Below are 17,320 nucleotides of genomic sequence, written 5' to 3' on the forward strand. Positions count from 1 at the left end.
ACTTAACTGTTGTACATAGTGCAAATAAATGTGTGTACTGGGTGACAAACCATTGTCCGTCTGTCTGTGTCCGGGCCACGTTCCATAGTGGTCACATTTAATTTTAAACATGATAATGTAGATATGAATAAATGTAAAAAAAAAAAAAAAATATGCAGGCAAAGCCTCTAACGTTACACCATGGCGGCTGGTCTGCCTATTTGACAGGGTGAAGATTGGAGTGCAGTATTACATTGTTATTTCTGAATCTCAGTCTGATTATTAGGCACCGATTTCTAAGGGTTTAAGGGTCTAGGGTGGAGGAGTCAAAGCTGCGTACACCTGATAAGCCCCAATAAGACGAAACATGTGTCGCGTACTCTCTGTTTTATTTAGTAGGTACAGCACCAAATATCTATGATCTGCTTCTCGCAACTCAGAGGATGTGAGGGATGTTTGCCGACTGGCTGACCAACCACAAGTGTTAACTGTTTGGTAACCAGATTGTGATTCAGAACTAAGAATGTAACTATGAATACATATATATATATTTTATGTGTATATTTATTTTTTTATGTTTATATGTATATGTGTGTATATAAATACGTGTATTTGTAATTGTTTTTATTAGAGATGTATAAAATAGATGAAATAAGTGTTCTCTGCTCCTCCTGCCGTCTGTAAGTCACCCCATCCTCTCTCTGAATTCCTTTCTACACTCCAAGCTGCCTTTTGCTGTTTCCATTTTGACCACTTGGGGCACTCGGCTAATCAGCTCTTCTGTTTTGAGGTAAAAAGACAAGTTTTAGGTTTTTCTTTTCTGGATGCATTATGCATTCTACAGATTACTGGACTCTTCTACATTACCGTATTCTAAAATATCAGCCTCGCTATGAGGTATTTAGTCCCCAAACTGATGTTGTTCTCCACTTCTCTGCCTGTGGTCAGCCTTCCTGATATGCTTGGTTGAGGATCCTTTTTTGGTGTGTAGAGCACTAAATCCATCCTTGGGAGAAATTAAGTTGTGTCTATCTGTCTGTCTCAGTGCAGTTCCTGAACCTTACAGGTCTGGAAGAGAACTGACTTCTGATCCACTGGTCTGCTTTTTTAGTTTTGCTTCCCAAGACCACATCACTGGACGCTTCTTGACCTTACTAGGTAAGGTGGTCACTGTGCTTTAGAACGTCTAAGGTCCTCTCTGGCTGTGTCTTTCTAGTTTTTATCCTAGAGAAAGAGAAGACTTTGCTCAGAGATATCTGCAGCTACTTGTCTACTCTCCCAGTTGTCCTGTGGGCTCCCAGCTCAAACATCACATAGAGGAGGATGAAACTGTGCCTCAGTGGAGCTGAAGACACGACACACGTGAAGACACCAGCTGTGTTTGCCGTGTACAATTCCAGGAGCCTAATGCACCTTTTATTGTGGGAGCAGCACATTTCCATTGAGCATTCAAGTAAGAGCTCATGTTTTCTCACTCTATGTCTTGCGTTTCTCGCACTTTTCTTGAACTTTTGCAAAGATCTGAATTTAAAATTCAGTTGTTAACTTTTGTTTTTGTTTTGTGGTTTCCCTTTCCTTGAAGTGCTCACACGCGCAGTCCTCTCTGTGATAGTCAGACTGATTCTTTTCAAACAGGCTGCAGTGCTGAAGATGAGCCTAAAGCTATCAGTGGTAGTTCAGAGAACATTCCCATAATTCTTAACAATAGTGAGATGTAAATCCAACCTCCTTGATAAAGATTTGACAGCTGAATCTCTGAAGACATCAGGACAGGTGCAAGTCAATAAGAACGTATTGATTACCACAAGTATGGCTCTGCCAGCCTGCTAATTGAGTTCTTCAACCACCTAATTGCATTTGGGGCCAAGGGGCCTGCTGGTTTGGTTTAATGTTTTAAATCAGAGGTTGAATTTCCTGCCTCTGCCATTAACATCAAATTACTAGGACAGCGTGTACGAGAAATGAGGCTTTTTGGCCCAGCAACATTGCATCTACAAAATGACTGCTTAGCCTGGAGCTTGTGGATGTCAAGCTTATTATACCAACTAATGTCAACCTTTATTTATCAGTCATTCCTGCTTATATTATTCCTTTCAAATTTATAACATTGCATATAGTGAAGCAGGCGTGGTGTCCATAGAGGGCCTTTATAGGCCAGTGCCCACCCTGTTTTACAGCTTAGCTTTTTTAACGAAAATCCATATTCCACACACAAGTTTTAATATACATTTCTCTTGGTTAAAATATCAATCCACCTTAATAACAGGATATGTGTCTCTGTCATTCCAACAGATGGCGCATCACTAACATTTTTAGTAATAAAATGCATTGCAGGTGTCGTTCCAGTAGATGGCGCATCACAAACATTCCCACTGCATTTAAAATGGCTTATAACAGAGTCATACGCACTGCTGGCGTTAACGCTGGGGTCCATGCCGATCACGTAGAGTTCAACCCGCCTTAGGCAGGTAGCACAGCTTCTTCGTGATAATCCTGAACAATAAAATGGCCAGTGTAAGAGTTCATTTAACTCTTTAAAAATGTATTTAGAAGTGATATATTTTGATCAAATTTTGGAGCAACAAAGTTTACAAAATAAAGTTAACTAAATTATGAACATCACAACCACTGAGAACATCTGACATTAATAGGTGGTTCTCGAGTTTCCTCGTTATGTAGGCATGTCCTGTTGGAGGGAACCATAAATGAGGCAAGATAAGGGTCAACGATGTCTCAACAAACAGCTCTTTCAGGTTTTATTACCAGAACGAAACGAGCAGAACATGAAATTGTTCCAGAGTCTGATGTCAGCACTCAAAATTTTGGTGATGCCCTAGTGTCAAGTGAAACCCACCACTAGTTCTGCTAACTTTAGTGATGCCATCACTGTTTAGTGTGCTAGAAAATCTGCAACCATTCTACCGGCAAAAGGATCGGAAAAGGTTATGAATTTGTCTGATATTCACGAACCACCAACTCGTTTGATTCTGAAGTTTCCAACTTCTGTTAACAGCCTGGAAGGCACACAGCTTTGCAGCTCAGTAGTATGTCAGATACGTGGCCAGAATATGAGACATCAAGAAATGTGATTTTGGTGATTGAGGAGAGATTCAGACAGTGGAAATATGCGCGTCAGGCTCATTGACAACACGAGTCACATGGAGTGTACGGGCCAGGGCTTGGTAAGCAGACAAATTACTGTAGGAGGAGTAGCACAAATGAAATCGGATCTTATTTGCTGTTGGTGCCTTGTGATTGATTGGCTGATAGCTCATTAATAGAGAGGCAGTTCATTCATTATCACCATTATCACCAGTGGATTTAAAAATCATTCCAAAAGAAAACCGATGACCCATTTATGTTGGTTTGACTGTCCCTTTATAATGTTTTTTAAAATGAACGTAATATTCAGCATTAATAAAAATAACATTAGGCAAACCCTTTTCTGAAAGCCGGGCACTGCTACTGCGCTCAAGTAGAATTCTGTTTATTACTCGTGGCACTGAGAGAACTCTTACTAAACTTCCTAACAACCTTCCTAACATCTTTACGAGAATTCTGCTGCCTCCCTGTATGTAGACACTCACCACAGTGGATCTCGAGGTTGACTGACTTTTTAAACACGAGATTTGTAAATCTTTTGTCGCACACACTAACCAGCAGGCAGTACACATCGGAAAATTTGATGATGGCTGCAGTTTGTTTGCCTTTGCATTCTGTGCTAATTTGACTCTGGTCGTCACTTTTATCGTAAACTCTTCTGCCGTGCCTAGTAAAGCTCCACTTGCTCATTTATAGTTTTCCCATTTCCTCTCGTCTTTCTAATTTTATGCTTTTGTTGTAACACTTTCTTTACTTTTCTTACCACTTTTTTGTGCATTTCTAGGTACAGTAGTTATCGCATTTTGCCCCCTGATGTTCAGATGTGATGTTTGCAGCTGTCACATTCACTCACATTCAAACATTAGATTTTTAAAATACAGAGACACGTCTGGACAGTTTTAATGGTAGCCTTGGTAGCAGAAATTTGAATGTAATGAGATATTATTGCAGGGTGGCGCAGGGAAACAGAACATTTTGGAACGAGGTGTTGGCGACCCTAGAGCATCAGCAGTTGTTTGGGACCCATGTGACCTCATTTAGAGCCCCTTGCCATTAGTTATAATGGAGCAGTGGAGTGGTGGGCAATAAATGTTCACAGTGAAAGCCTTTTATAAGAATGGTGATAGTGTGACTGATGCACAAAGGGAATTATCGGCGTCACTACCAGTTAGGATGTCATGATGGTGTCCTGTCTGCTCATGTGATTACAGCGTGGGTGTGTAATTTCGAAGAAACAGGTTCAGCCTTAAAATTCAGTCCCCAGGTGGAGCCACTTCGCATACTACCTGAAAATCAATGGCAGCTATTTGACGATTGTTTGGAAGGCGTCATTTCACACTCCATGGCCTCCGAGATCCCCAGATCTCACTGTTTGTGATTTTGTTTCTGTGGGGACAACTTAAAAGTCAAGTGTACCGCACACGTCCTGTGACCATTACTGAACTAAAAAGAGGATTGAAGAGGAAATCACTGGCATTCCTCTTGACATGTTACGTCAAGCAATGCAGAATTTCCACAACAGGCTGTCAGAATAAATATACAATGAATATTTAAATAAATATCGATTGCCATCATTAATTGCATATCCTGTACATTTCATCATTAAATGTATTTTGTAATGTGTTTATTCATGCATTGAACGTCAATTGAAAATGTCTCGTTTCCCTGCGCCATCCTGTATTAGTGGGGTGCCCTGCGCAGCTCAATCTACAGGTGCCGGTCATAAAATTAGAATATCATGACAAAGTTGATTTATTTCAGTAATTCCATTCAAAAAGTGAAACTTGTATATTAGATTCATTCATTACACACAGACTGATGTATTTCAAATATTTATTTCTTTTAATTTTGATGATTATAACTGACAACTAATGAAAGTCCCAAATTCAGTATCTCAGAAAATTAGAATATTGTGAAAAGGTTCAATATTGAAGACACCTGGTGCCACACTCTAATCAGCTAATTAACTCAAAACACCTGCAAAAGCCTTTAAATGGTCTCTCAGTCTAGTTCTGTAGGCTACACAATCATGGGGAAGACTGCTGACTTGACAGTTGTCCAAAAGACGACCATTGACACCTTGCACAAGGAGGGCAAGACACAAAAGGTCATTGCTAAAGAGGCTGGCTGTTCACAGAGCTCTGTGTCCAAGCACATTAATAGAGAGGTGAAGGGAAGGACAAGATGTGGTAGAAAAAAGTGTACAAGCAATAGGGATAACCGCACCCTGGAGAGGATTGTGAAACAAAACCCATTCAAAACTGTGGGGGAGATTCACAAAGAGTGGACTGCAGCTGGAGTCAGTGCTTCAAGAACCACCACGCACAGACGTATGCAAGACATGGGTTTCAGCTCACATTCCTTGTGTCAAGCCACTCTTGAACAAGAGACAGCGTCAGAAGCGTCTCGCCTGGGCTAAAGACAAAACTGCTGCTGAGTGGTCCAAAGTTATGTTCTCTGATGAAAGTAAATTTTGCATTTCCTTTGGAAATCAAGGTCCCAGAGTCTGGAGGAAGAGAGGAGAGGCACAGAATCCACGTTGCTTGAGGTCCAGTGTAAAGTTTCCACAGTCAGTGATGGTTTGGGGTGCCATGTCATCTGCTGGTGTTGGTCCATTGTGTTTTCTGAGGTCCAAGGTCAACGCAGCCGTCTACCAGGAAGTTTTAGAGCACTTCATGCTTCCTGCTGCTGACGAACTTTATGGAGATGCAGATTTCATTTTCCAACAGGACCTGGCACCTGCACAAAGTGCCAAAACTACCAGTACCTGGTTTAAGGACCATGGTATCCCTGTTCTTGATTGGCCAGCAAACTCGCCTGACCTTAACCCCATAGAAAATCTATGGGGTATTGTGAAGAGGAAGATGCAATACGCCAGACCCAACAATTCAGAAGAGCTGAAGGCCACTATCAGAGCAACATGGGCTCTCATAACACCTGAGCAGTGCCACAGACTGATCGACTCCATGCCACGCCGCATTGCTGCAGTAATCCAGGCCAAAGGAGCCCCAACTAAATATTGAGTGCTGTACATGCTCATATTTTTCATGTTCATACCTTTCAGTTGACCAACATTTCTAAAAATCCTTTATTTGCATTGGTCTTAATTGATATTCTAATTTTCCGAGATACTGAATTTGGGACTTTCATTAGTTGTCAGTTATAATCATCAAAATTAAAAGAAATAAACATTTGAAATACATCAGTCTGTGTGTAATGAATGAATCTCACTTTTGAATGGAATTACTGAAATAAATCAACTTTGTTATGATATTCTAATTTTATGACCGGCACATGTAGATTGAATAAATTACAAGAGCAGGCACTGAGTAAATTATGCAGGGCAAAAAAAAAGTCTTCATCCAAACCAGAATTTCACAGACTAAACCCACCATGGGGAGCAGCCCTGTGCCAAGTCCTAAAAATGCTGGCTGGTTTGATTTTCATGAAATTTTACATGTATGTTGCCATCAATCCAATTTAAAATACAGGCTTTATGGTGTTTTAAAAAAAATCATTGGGAAGGGGCTTGTAACAGGGAGGAAGAATAAAACCCAAAAAACAAAAAAAAATTCAAAAGTCACTGTAAAATGCAAAACTGGTAGAAAAAAGTACAATAAAAAAATCAACATTGAAAATAAGGCTTAAAGTGATAAAAAAAAATCAATGTGTGAAAGTAAATGAAGACTACAACAAATAATAAAGTCAATACATAAAAATCAGAGTGTAAATGTGAAAGCAATGCAATTAACATCTAAAAATGAGTACATTCTTCTTCTTCTTTTTCTTCTTTCGGCTGCTCCCATTAGGGGTTGCCACAGCAGATCATCTTCTTCCATATCTTTCTGTCCTCTGCATCTTGTTCTGTCACACCCATCACCTGCATGTCCTCTCTCACCACATCATAAACCTTCACTTCACCTTCCTCTTTTCCTGTTCCCTGGCAGCTCTATCCTTAGCATCCTTCTCCCAATATACCCAGCATCTCTCCTCTGCACATGTCCAAACCAGCGCAATCTCGCTCTCTGATTTTGTCACCCAACGTCCAACCCGAGCTAACCCTCTAATGTCCTCATTTCTAATCCTATACATCCTCGTCACACCCAATGCAATTCTTAACATCTTTAACTCTGCCACCTCCATCTCTGTCTCCTGCTTTCTGGTCAGTGCCACCGTCTTCAACCCATATAACATAGCTGGTCTCACTACCGTCCTGTAGACCTTCCCTTTCACTCTTGCTGATTACCCGTCTGTCACAAATTACTCCTGACACTCTTCTCCATCCATTCCACCCTGCATGCACTCTCTTTTTCACCTCTCTTCAACACTCCCCATTACTCTGTACTGTTGATCCTAAGTATTTAAACTCATCCACCTTCGCCAGATCTACTCCTTACATCCTCACCATTCCACTGACCTCCCTCTCATTTACACACATGTATTCTGTCTTGTTCCTACTGACCTTCATTCCTCTCCTCTTTAGAGCAAACCTCCACCTCTCCAGGGTCTCCTCAACCTGCTCCCTACCATCACTACAGATAACAATGTTATCGGCAAACATCATAGATCATGGGGACTCCTGCCTGATCTCGTCTGTCAACCTGTCCATCACCAATGCAAATAAGAAAGGGCTCAGAGCCAATCCCTGATGTAGTCCCACCTCCACCTTGAATACATCCTTCACTCCTACCATAGACCTCACCAAGGTCAGACTTCCCTCGTACATATCCTGTACAACTCTTACGTACCTCTCTGCCACTCCCGACTTCCTCATGAAATACCACAGCTCCTCTCGAGGCACCCTCCATGTCCACAAAAACACAATACAACTCCTTCTGGCCTTCTCTATACCTTCAGTACTGCAGACATTTTCTTGTAAGCTTCCCCAGTTCTGTGCCTTGACACCATCCTGTCCTTAAGCTCTGCAGACATTGCCTTCGACCTCATGCTTTGGATTTTGCTCAAGTGTGGGACCTTCTATGGACAGATGTGTGCCTTTTAATCCTGTCCAATAAACTCAATTGACCACAAGTGGACTCCAAACAAGTTGTAGACAAATCTCAATGGTGATCAATAGAATGAGATGCACCTGAGCTAAACTTCAAGTGTTATGGCTGTGACCAGTAGGGGGCGTTGCAGCACTCAAACCTCAAACACTGGCACACAGACACAAGTCCTGGTTCAGATGAATGATTTATTCTCAATAATAACTTCAATCCCCCAACTTCAAGCACACAATTCCTCTTTTATTTCTTTTCCTGTCTCCTCTACACCTTCAGGTAAGCTTTTTCTTTCTTGCTCCCAACTCTGTCACACCTAGATGAGGCTGGGTGGTTCCTTTTCTCTTGCCCCCGAGAGTAATTCCAGTGCCAGGCATGCGCCAATGGAAGTACTTCCAAGTCCATCAAAAGTCCCAAAACTCCCAGAGCTAAGCTCCTCGCTGCACTCACTGGTGGAACCCAGGGACCCCAACAGGGCTGCTCTGTGGCACTACAACTCCCAGCATGCCCTATGAATGTCCACGGGTGTGCCTGTCTCCCTTGTTGCTGCCACCTAGCAGTTTGGGGGAGCATATAATTTAAATAATCCTCCTGTCCTTCCTTCAAGTTCGCCCCCCAGCCTGGTATGAGATCAGAATCCATCCTAACCGGGACACCTGCACATCACATAACAAAGGGTCTGACTACTTGTTTCAATGTGATATTTCTGGTTTTTACTTTTAATAAATTTGCAAAGAAAAATCTGAAATTCTGTTTTTACTTTGTCATTCTGGAGTACTCAGTATTAATAAATGAGGAAAAAAATTAAATGATTTTAGTACAAGGCTGCAATATGGCACACACAACGTGAGTAAGTAAAGGCATCCGAGTTCTTTCTGAAGGCAACAAACTTTAAAGTGATAGGTAAGAAAGCTTAACCTCATGTCTTCATAGAGATCAAGTTTAACCTCAAAGTTTCTGATAGAATGGACATCCATGATGTTTAACACTGGACAACAACAAACGATATCAAAAATCGTCCATGGAATAAAAAAAACCTCTTGTTAGTACAACAACAACATCTTATTTTTTGTATCGCGCTCTTCACTGAGTGCGGGTACAGAGCACTGTGAACAATTCAAGTGTAGATTATATGAATTATTAAATAAATTATTAAATACACAACTGGCACGCTGACTGTATAGCAGTAGAGTGTTGTACCGTGTTAGCCATAGATTGATACTGGAGAAATTAGGGTGAAATGCCACCTTTTATTGGCTTAATAAATTGATTACAAATGCAAGCTTTCGAGGCAGCTAAGGCCCCATCATCAGGCAAAGTGTAACAAAGAAACTGAAAAATACTCTCGCTTATATTGAGACAGCAAAGTGTTTTTTTCTTTCATCTTAACAACCTTTTTGTTCAAAAATAAACCTTAGATAAATTACCCCTGAAAGAAGAGAACAATGAACTAATAAAATGTAGAGATAAGATAACCATCACTAGAGAAAGTCCTGTAAGGTTTTTTTGAAGTGCATTGTCTGTAAGATCGGCCTCTGATGTAGTCAGCTGGTCAATCAGTCTGTTAGTCCACATTTCTGGTCATAAAACTCTGTTCTCTATTCAGACCATTTTGGAGAGTATTACATTTAAGCATAAGTTTGTATTCCCATTCTCTCCGCTCCTGTTGGGTCTTGAAATCACCCATAAGCACAGTGACCCTCAGATCCTTTATGCTGTGGCCATTACTGTTAAAGTGTGCTGCCACCGGAAGATCACCACTGTTCTGATTAATATGACATCTATGTGAGTTCATTCGCTGGCGCAGTGTCTGACCAGTTTCCACTCCATACAGTCCAGTGGTGGGGCACCTTATGCACATGATTAGGTAGACCACATTATCAGATTTGCATGTGAACGGACCCTTTATTTTATGCTCCTGCTGGCAATGTGGTATAACTACTGTACCTGATCTGTCGTGTAGATATGTGCGCAGGTGCCACACCTGTTCTGTAGGCAGGGAGATGTGCCACTTGCTGCCGAGCCACACATACAGTTTCGGACAGTCAGTTGTTTGAGGTTATGCAAGGAGGGGAGGTTCTGGGAACATATCCTTCAGTTTATTGTCTTTCTGTATCATGGGTTGAATGAAGCTCTTTCATAATTTTGCGAAGTGTCTCCAGATGTGGATGATAAGTTACAACTAGTGGGACCCAGTTCTTGGTTTCTGCACCTTTGTATTCCAGAAGGTTTTCTCTGGGTATAGCCATAGCTCTCCTGATTTGAAGGTCTGATTTTTTGAGTGTATCCTTGTTTGATGAAGTCTGTCCTGAGTTTCTGCGGTTGTGTGTCCCGATCCGTTGGGTCTGAGCAAATACGATTGTAACGTATTGCCTGGCTGTAGATGATGGAGTTCTGCATATGATTTGGGTGGAAACTGTCATTTCTTAGATATGTCCGTCTGTCTGTTGGTTTGTGAGAAACAGAAGTCATAAGGGTACCGTCCTTTATGCGAATGATAGTGTCCAGAAAGCTGATTTCTGTTTGTGAATAATTTAAGTTTTATGTTGGGGTGGAATGACTTGTAATTCCTATGGAAACAAAGAAGGTCTTTTTCGCTTGCGGTCCAGATTATAAGGATGTCATCTATGTAGCAAAGGTAAAGCATCGGTTTTATTGCACATGTTGACAAGAAGTCCTGTTCTAATCTTGCCATGAATAAGTTTGCACAATGGGGTGCGAAACGACATCCCATTGCAGTTCCCATTAGTTGTAAGTAAATGTCCTGACCAAAAGAAAACACATTGTGAGTTAGTATGAATTTTATCAATTGGATCACTGGCTTTGTTTGTAAGCCATGTTGTTGCAGGTCCGTCTGACAGGACATAGTTCCGTCATCATGGGGGATGTTTGTGTGTAATGCCTTCTGTTTAAATAGATTTGTTAACACACACAGAGAACAAGGTGTAGACTGATGAAACATCAACGGAAATCAACAATATCTGTCCATTAATTATTTGTTGACATCGGAGGAGATTAAAATTGTAAAAGAGAAAGTCACAACCAAAGTCCCAGTCCTGGAGATCTCAGCCCACTGGCCGCCCATCTCCTCCTGGGTGTTCTAGAGTGGAGTCTTGGGCTCAATCTTTCCATCCAATGATTCCAGCGCTCTTATCCAAGATGACTTTTCCATAAGCAGGAGAGCAGCCTTATTAATGGCACATAATTGACATGTCAAGTCGTCCAGTCATACTGTATACTCGCAACGTCCCACACACAAGCATCTTTACTAAAATGTTGTTAAAGTAAACTCTCCTAAATGACAATGGAGTACCTTCAGTCGTGAACGAGCATTGGAATTATAGTAACGTGAGATCTTTCCACCGACTTGTTGATGTGCTTTACTGTTGCCCAGTATCGATCATGACTGGTTTTTATTTTAATGTTATCTCCATTCTGCATGAACACATGAGATTTAAAAAAATATTTAGCCATTACTCCAAACTAGTAGGGTGGCGTAGGTAGCATATGCTGTAAATATCATGTTTAGGTGGAGTGTGGAGTATTCCTTTAGTTTTCTGTTGTTTCTTTTTATATATAACTAACAGTACCAGTGCGGTGATATGAAGGTTTCAGAAACGTCCATTTGGCCACAGAAGTGTCAGAGCGACTCCAAAGCGGCCGACCGTGCAGCGCTGTGTCTGAGACCCCCGACTCCTGATGATAACAATCTGCTGCGCTGTCCGAGTTGTTTTCTTCTTTTTCTCGTACTTATAAAAGAACCAAACGCTTTGTGACAAACCACATTTGTACAGGAACACGTTTACCTTTGAAATTAGAAGTGCATGCCCGTTCTTTCTTTATTGAGTCGATGTCTAAACTGTTTGTTGAGGATGTCACTCTTATCAAATAGTCCTACTGACTTACTTTGTGCTGAGGTTCTGTGATTAATTTCGACCTCTAAGAATTGTCGTATTGACGTTTTACGTTATGTACCTTATTTTTTGCGTCGCTGGTTTGTTTTTGTATGCGCGCTGCTGTTTTATTGATTCCAGCCTCAGGTACTGGGGGTTATTTTTGTGTAACCTCGTTAACTTGACATGACTGGCATGATGCGTATTTCGTTATGTGTGTGGATAAAAACAAAACCTTTTCAGCAAGTTGTGCTTGACTTTCTGATTTAGATTTTCTTGCTATGAGTTTGCTTAACAGTTGTGGCTTTATTTTGAAACTCTCTGTCCTCCCGGTGACAATTTTCATACTGATCTTTAACATGTTTTAATTTCATGTTCTTAATCATCTCCTCATTTCTCTTGTTTGGCTCAGCCGTAAGCCCGTTGACGTCAGTAAGTTACATTCAAGAATTAAAAAATGACAAACACACGTATCATGACAGAGAGAGATGTGTTTATTGTTACTTTGTACAGTAGGCATCCCATTTTGTGATTGTCTTCAACTTCGCTAACTTCTAATATAAACATTGCGTTGTGACAATATCGTAAGGCAATGCAAATACAAAGTCGCACTCTTCACATGAGTGTGTGTTAGTTTAGTACAAAACTGAAATCAGCAAACAGGCGCCATGAAGGCCATAGCAGATCGGAACTGAATGAATAGACATGGACACGATAAAGGCAGAAATGAAAAGAGAGATTTAGAGCTCCTCGTCCTCCGTGAAGTAACGGCATTTATAGAACAGATGATTACAAAGCATTTTACACAAAAGTGGAATTATTTGACCCACACAATATATTAGTACTTTCTCCATATTTCAAACATATTGCTTTTCATTTCAAAGGAAAACCACATTTTGATAACTCAAAAATTGGAAAGATATGTGTCCGTACATTGGTAAGTCTGTGCATCAGAAGTAAAACATTTGTGGACGTTGTAACCGGAGAGTGAATGGATCAATTCTTATGAAATGCTGGGGACACGTTGCACTTATTATTCATAAAAGCCGATTCGGTTTGAGGTGAATTGCAAATATTCAACCTCAAGCTTTTACAGGCGATGCCAACTACGGCCAAACCATTGCTCAGAGGTTCACAAAATGTGATGTTTGCACTTAGAACTTTAAAAGAGGTTTGTGAATTTTCAGCTCAATCCAAGGTGTGAACTTTGAGCTTTTAAATTCAAACTTTCCAAACCTAGTAGAGGTGATATTGCATCTTGAAATATTTTATGAAAATCACCCTGAATTGTACAATTCCATTTGCTGGCCACATCAGATTTTTTTTTTTATAAAACAATGCATGTGCAGGGCGGCACAGTGGGTAGCTGGCGCAGTGGTAGACCCGTTTGCTTCCTGGGTCCTCCCTGCGTGGAGTTTGCATGTTCTCCCCGTGTCTGCGTGGGTTTCCTCCCACAGTCCAAAGACATGCAGGTTAGGTGGATTGGCGATTCTAAATTGGCCCTAGTGTGTGCTTGGTGTGTATGTGTGAGTCCGGCAGTGGGTTGGCACCCTGCCCAGGATTGGTTCCTGCCTTGTGCCCTGTGTTGGCTGTGATGGAAAATGGATGGATGGATGTGCACAGCTGATCATGACTTCCTTACGACTTTTTAGTATTTCTGTACACTAAGGCATTCACTTGTGTTTATTTCTACAGAAATGTGTTGTTTGTATACACTGATTAACAAAATCTATTATGTGAAGAAAATAAAACACTACATGTCAAATCAAAGTCTGTTAAATATAATACAAATCTTCTTGATCAAATGAAAAAGCTATGTACAGAAAAAAGTAAAAAAATAATAATTACTTAAATAAGTAAGAATATCAAAATAATGATTAAATGAAGCCATTGTTGAATTGTGTTAATGATGTGTAGGTGGCATGGCCTTCAACAAATGGTAATCTATCTGTACAAGTTTGGGTCGCTCATTGGCGATATGACGACTATGATGTTTATCGAGACGTCACATTATGAATAGCCTGGAAGCTTTAGGTGGACGGACATTTTCTTAACCAGGCCAAAAGTATTTCACTCCACAAAAGCCAAATATCCAGAATAAGAACACAGTGTTGCCTCGTTTTAATGGCAGTTAAATTGGTTATTTTATCGAGCGCCAAGTGGATGTCTCCTAAAACAGGGGTGTCGAACTCCAGGCCTGGAGGGCCGCAGTGGCTGCAGGTTTTCATTCTAACTCTTTTCCCAATCTGTGACCAGTTTTGACTGCTAATTAACTCTTGTTCCCTTCATTTTAATAATCCTGTTCTTAAGGATTCATTCCTCTGAATTGATTCCTTTCCTCATTAAATGGCAGCCAAACAGAAACGAGCCAACAGGTGACCAGCTAAATCGGGGCTTCAGACTCCAACCAGTTTCGCAATGAGAAGCAGATTCTTGCTGTGAATTAACCTCATTATTTAATTCCATGGCTTGTCGGTGCTCTCATTCAGCCACAGCAGACATTTCCAGAACTGCTGATTTTTCTGTTTTTTTCTAAGACCACCATCACAATGTTTTGGTGAGCTGAGAGATCAGCCTTACTGAGACCTCCACCTTTCTTTATTTTCACGTATTTTGTGATGGGCACGGGTGAGCTGGTCATATGGATTCTTGTTTTGTGTCTCGTTATTGTTTGGCTGCTAATTAAGAAAAAGGAAACAACTAAGGGGCCTGAGTCAAGGTAGTTAAAATTAAGGCAAAAGAAGGTAATTAACAGCAAAAACTGGTCACAAATTAAGAAGACGGTTAGAATGAAAACCTGCAGCCACTGCGGCCCTCCAGGACCACCGGAGGTCGACACCCGTGTCCTAAAAGGCTGAATCTGTGCCATTCTCCTTTATTGTTTACAGCTCTCTGCTTTCAAGGATAAAAATCATTAACTTACATCTCAAACTATGACTAAACATCTTTGTCTGAGTTAAAGGATACATTTTGGTTTTGTTTATTGGTTACTTTCTGTTCCATTTTCTATTTTCTATTTTATGTGTCACCTTCCATTTGCTTTTCGGTGATGTCAATGGATATTTCAGGTTGAGGATGGGATTGTATATACAGTTATGCTGTTTTATTACTTTGTTTCCAAAACTCATGTAATCAAACAATCTGAGTGGAAAAGACGCAAGCAACAAACAAACCTGCAATGAAAAATACCTTTCATTGCCATACACCAAGTAGTTTAGATTAAATGACGTCTGTTCCACTAGGGCATAAGACATTGGCAATCTAAATAAGTCGCTCCATTGGGGGAGGCTGAACCATGTTCCACATCTCGACCCGCGACCCCTCTTTTTCCTGACGACTTGGGCTGTAAGTGCCTTGTGTAGCCCTCCTGTTCATGGCGATGATGACAGCAGTGACAGCCAAGAAGAGAACAAGAAGCAGAGCCACCGACACCAAGCAGATCGAGAGGAGAAGGTCAGAGGTCAGCTTGTCTGCCGTTAACTGGAAAGCAGCAAAAAGGTAAGAATAAGTATTGTAAACACATTTAATTACACAATCACAGGGTCACTCTTTCTGAAAAGTTATCAACTTAGTCAGCTTTTTCTTAATTTGCTCCAGATAATTAATTGTTTACAAAGAAAAACAATCTGATTTTTCTCAGGTAATTGCAATAAAATCTTAATTCTTAGAACCATCATCATGGAATAAGATTTAAACACTTTAGCCCTAACCCTACCCCTAACCCCAACATGTTGCGACAGTTACACGTTCAGTACAGAACGGGGTAGTTGCAATGATGAGAAGGAAGAACTTCTAAAAAACTCTAGTTAATGAACGACAATATCACCTTTGGAAAAAAGAAGAAGATGAGATTTGTTAGTTCAGACTGAGACAAAAAGGAAGAAATTGTTAGATAGTTAGATAGATAGATACTTTATTAATCTGAAGGGGAAATTCCCATACTCCAGCAGCAGCATACTGATAAAAAACAATATTAAATTAAGGAGTGATAAAACACAGGTAAAACAGGCAATAACTTTGTATAATGTGCATTGAGCAAAGCAAACGTAAAGGTTGTGAAGTTAAGTCAGACTAATGAAACCCTTGTAAAAACACACAGCTGGCACCTACAGTTGTACGTGATTTGTGGCACAGCCGCCTGCAGTCACACACTATGCATAACCTGTACAGAGCTTTAGATGATTTTGCTGATGCAGTATGGATGTTTTATTTAAAGCTGCTCTTCTGTTAAGACTTCTCTCCTTCCAGCTATCCACTTAATATAATTCAGGGAGTGCTGGAGGATAGGGTTAGGGTATTTCAGAAGTATTGGTGACCAATCCTTGGTGAGGTGCCAGCTCATTGGACCCTCAAGCACACAGTGCAAAGACACACACATTCACTCATCTCAGGTGAACAAAACCCGATCTGCAAAATGTTGGCATAGCAGAGGAAACAGTAGAATATGGAGAAAAAACTATGCAGACACACAGAGAATGTGAATGTTTTATACAGTGTTTACATTTTATAAAACACATTAAATATTAAAGAAAAACAATACAAACACATTATGCATTAACGTCACAATTTGCAGGTCATTTTCAGTGTGGCTCGAGTATAACAAATCCAAGCCAGGTCTCTAAACGAAAGAACGTGAAACAGCCAATGACGTCTCAGGGTGTCAGTCTGGGTGTGGCTTTCCCTCCCCAAATCAACACCGAAATCTTTGATACCCATCTTGTTTAGGGCCTTGCAGTCCCAGCAAACGCAGAAGCAGTTTGTCCATCTATCTCTCCGGCTTGATAACTCGCAGTAGTGGTTTTCACCAATGACATTTACCGGATTGTTTGTTACAAGAAGCAGCGGCCAGTGCTCTGTGATTTGTTGCCTTTCTCGTTCATAAATCCTGTTCTATAAATCCTAATTCTTCACCTCCAAATACAAAGCTACTCAGTCAGTACTGTAGGTCTGTGCAGCTTTTAGTACTTTAGGACAAATCGTGAGACAAAAAAGGGAAAATAATGATGGAGCAGAACGTGAGATGTCGCTCTTTTAAATTGGAAAAAAAGTTTTTTCTGAGTAATGCAAGAAAATATTTTAAGAATCTATAATTTATTATATTGAAACGCCATATATCAATGGTGCCCCATCACAAACTTTTTTCACTTTCTCGTATACGAAGTGTGGGGAAAGCATTGTAAGGTTTTGATGCATCTTGATGTTTTAGACATCCCTGACTTTCTCGTATATGAAGTACAGAAAAAATATCGGAATCTTCCAAAAATTCCATTTCGAGATTTTGATAAATCTTGACATTTTAGACATCCAAAAATGCAATTTTAGGGATTATGGCTGTGTGTGTGGGTA

The 17,320-nt window shown here is 40.5% G+C and overlaps 1 protein-coding gene across 4 annotated transcripts in view; it reads right to left on the bottom strand.

The window, feature by feature from the left end:
• Window positions 1-14,724: 14,724 nt before the first annotated feature.
• The window catches only part of crb1 (crumbs cell polarity complex component 1), a 226,235-nt gene continuing 223,639 nt past the window's right edge, over window positions 14,725-17,320 (bottom strand). Inside the window, exon 13 of one of the 4 annotated variants that reach the window (XM_039735479.1) lies at window positions 14,725-15,454. In XM_039735479.1, the coding sequence (XP_039591413.1) occupies window positions 15,236-15,454 (219 nt within the window). In that variant the 3' untranslated portion in view covers window positions 14,725-15,235. The remainder of the gene's footprint in view (window positions 15,455-17,320) is intronic. The other 3 variants (XM_039735484.1, XM_039735482.1, XM_039735483.1) reach the window with 3 other exon arrangements.

This window comes from Polypterus senegalus, chromosome 14 (genome assembly GCF_016835505.1).
Source record: "Polypterus senegalus isolate Bchr_013 chromosome 14, ASM1683550v1, whole genome shotgun sequence".
Lineage (NCBI taxonomy): Eukaryota > Metazoa > Chordata > Cladistia > Polypteriformes > Polypteridae > Polypterus > Polypterus senegalus.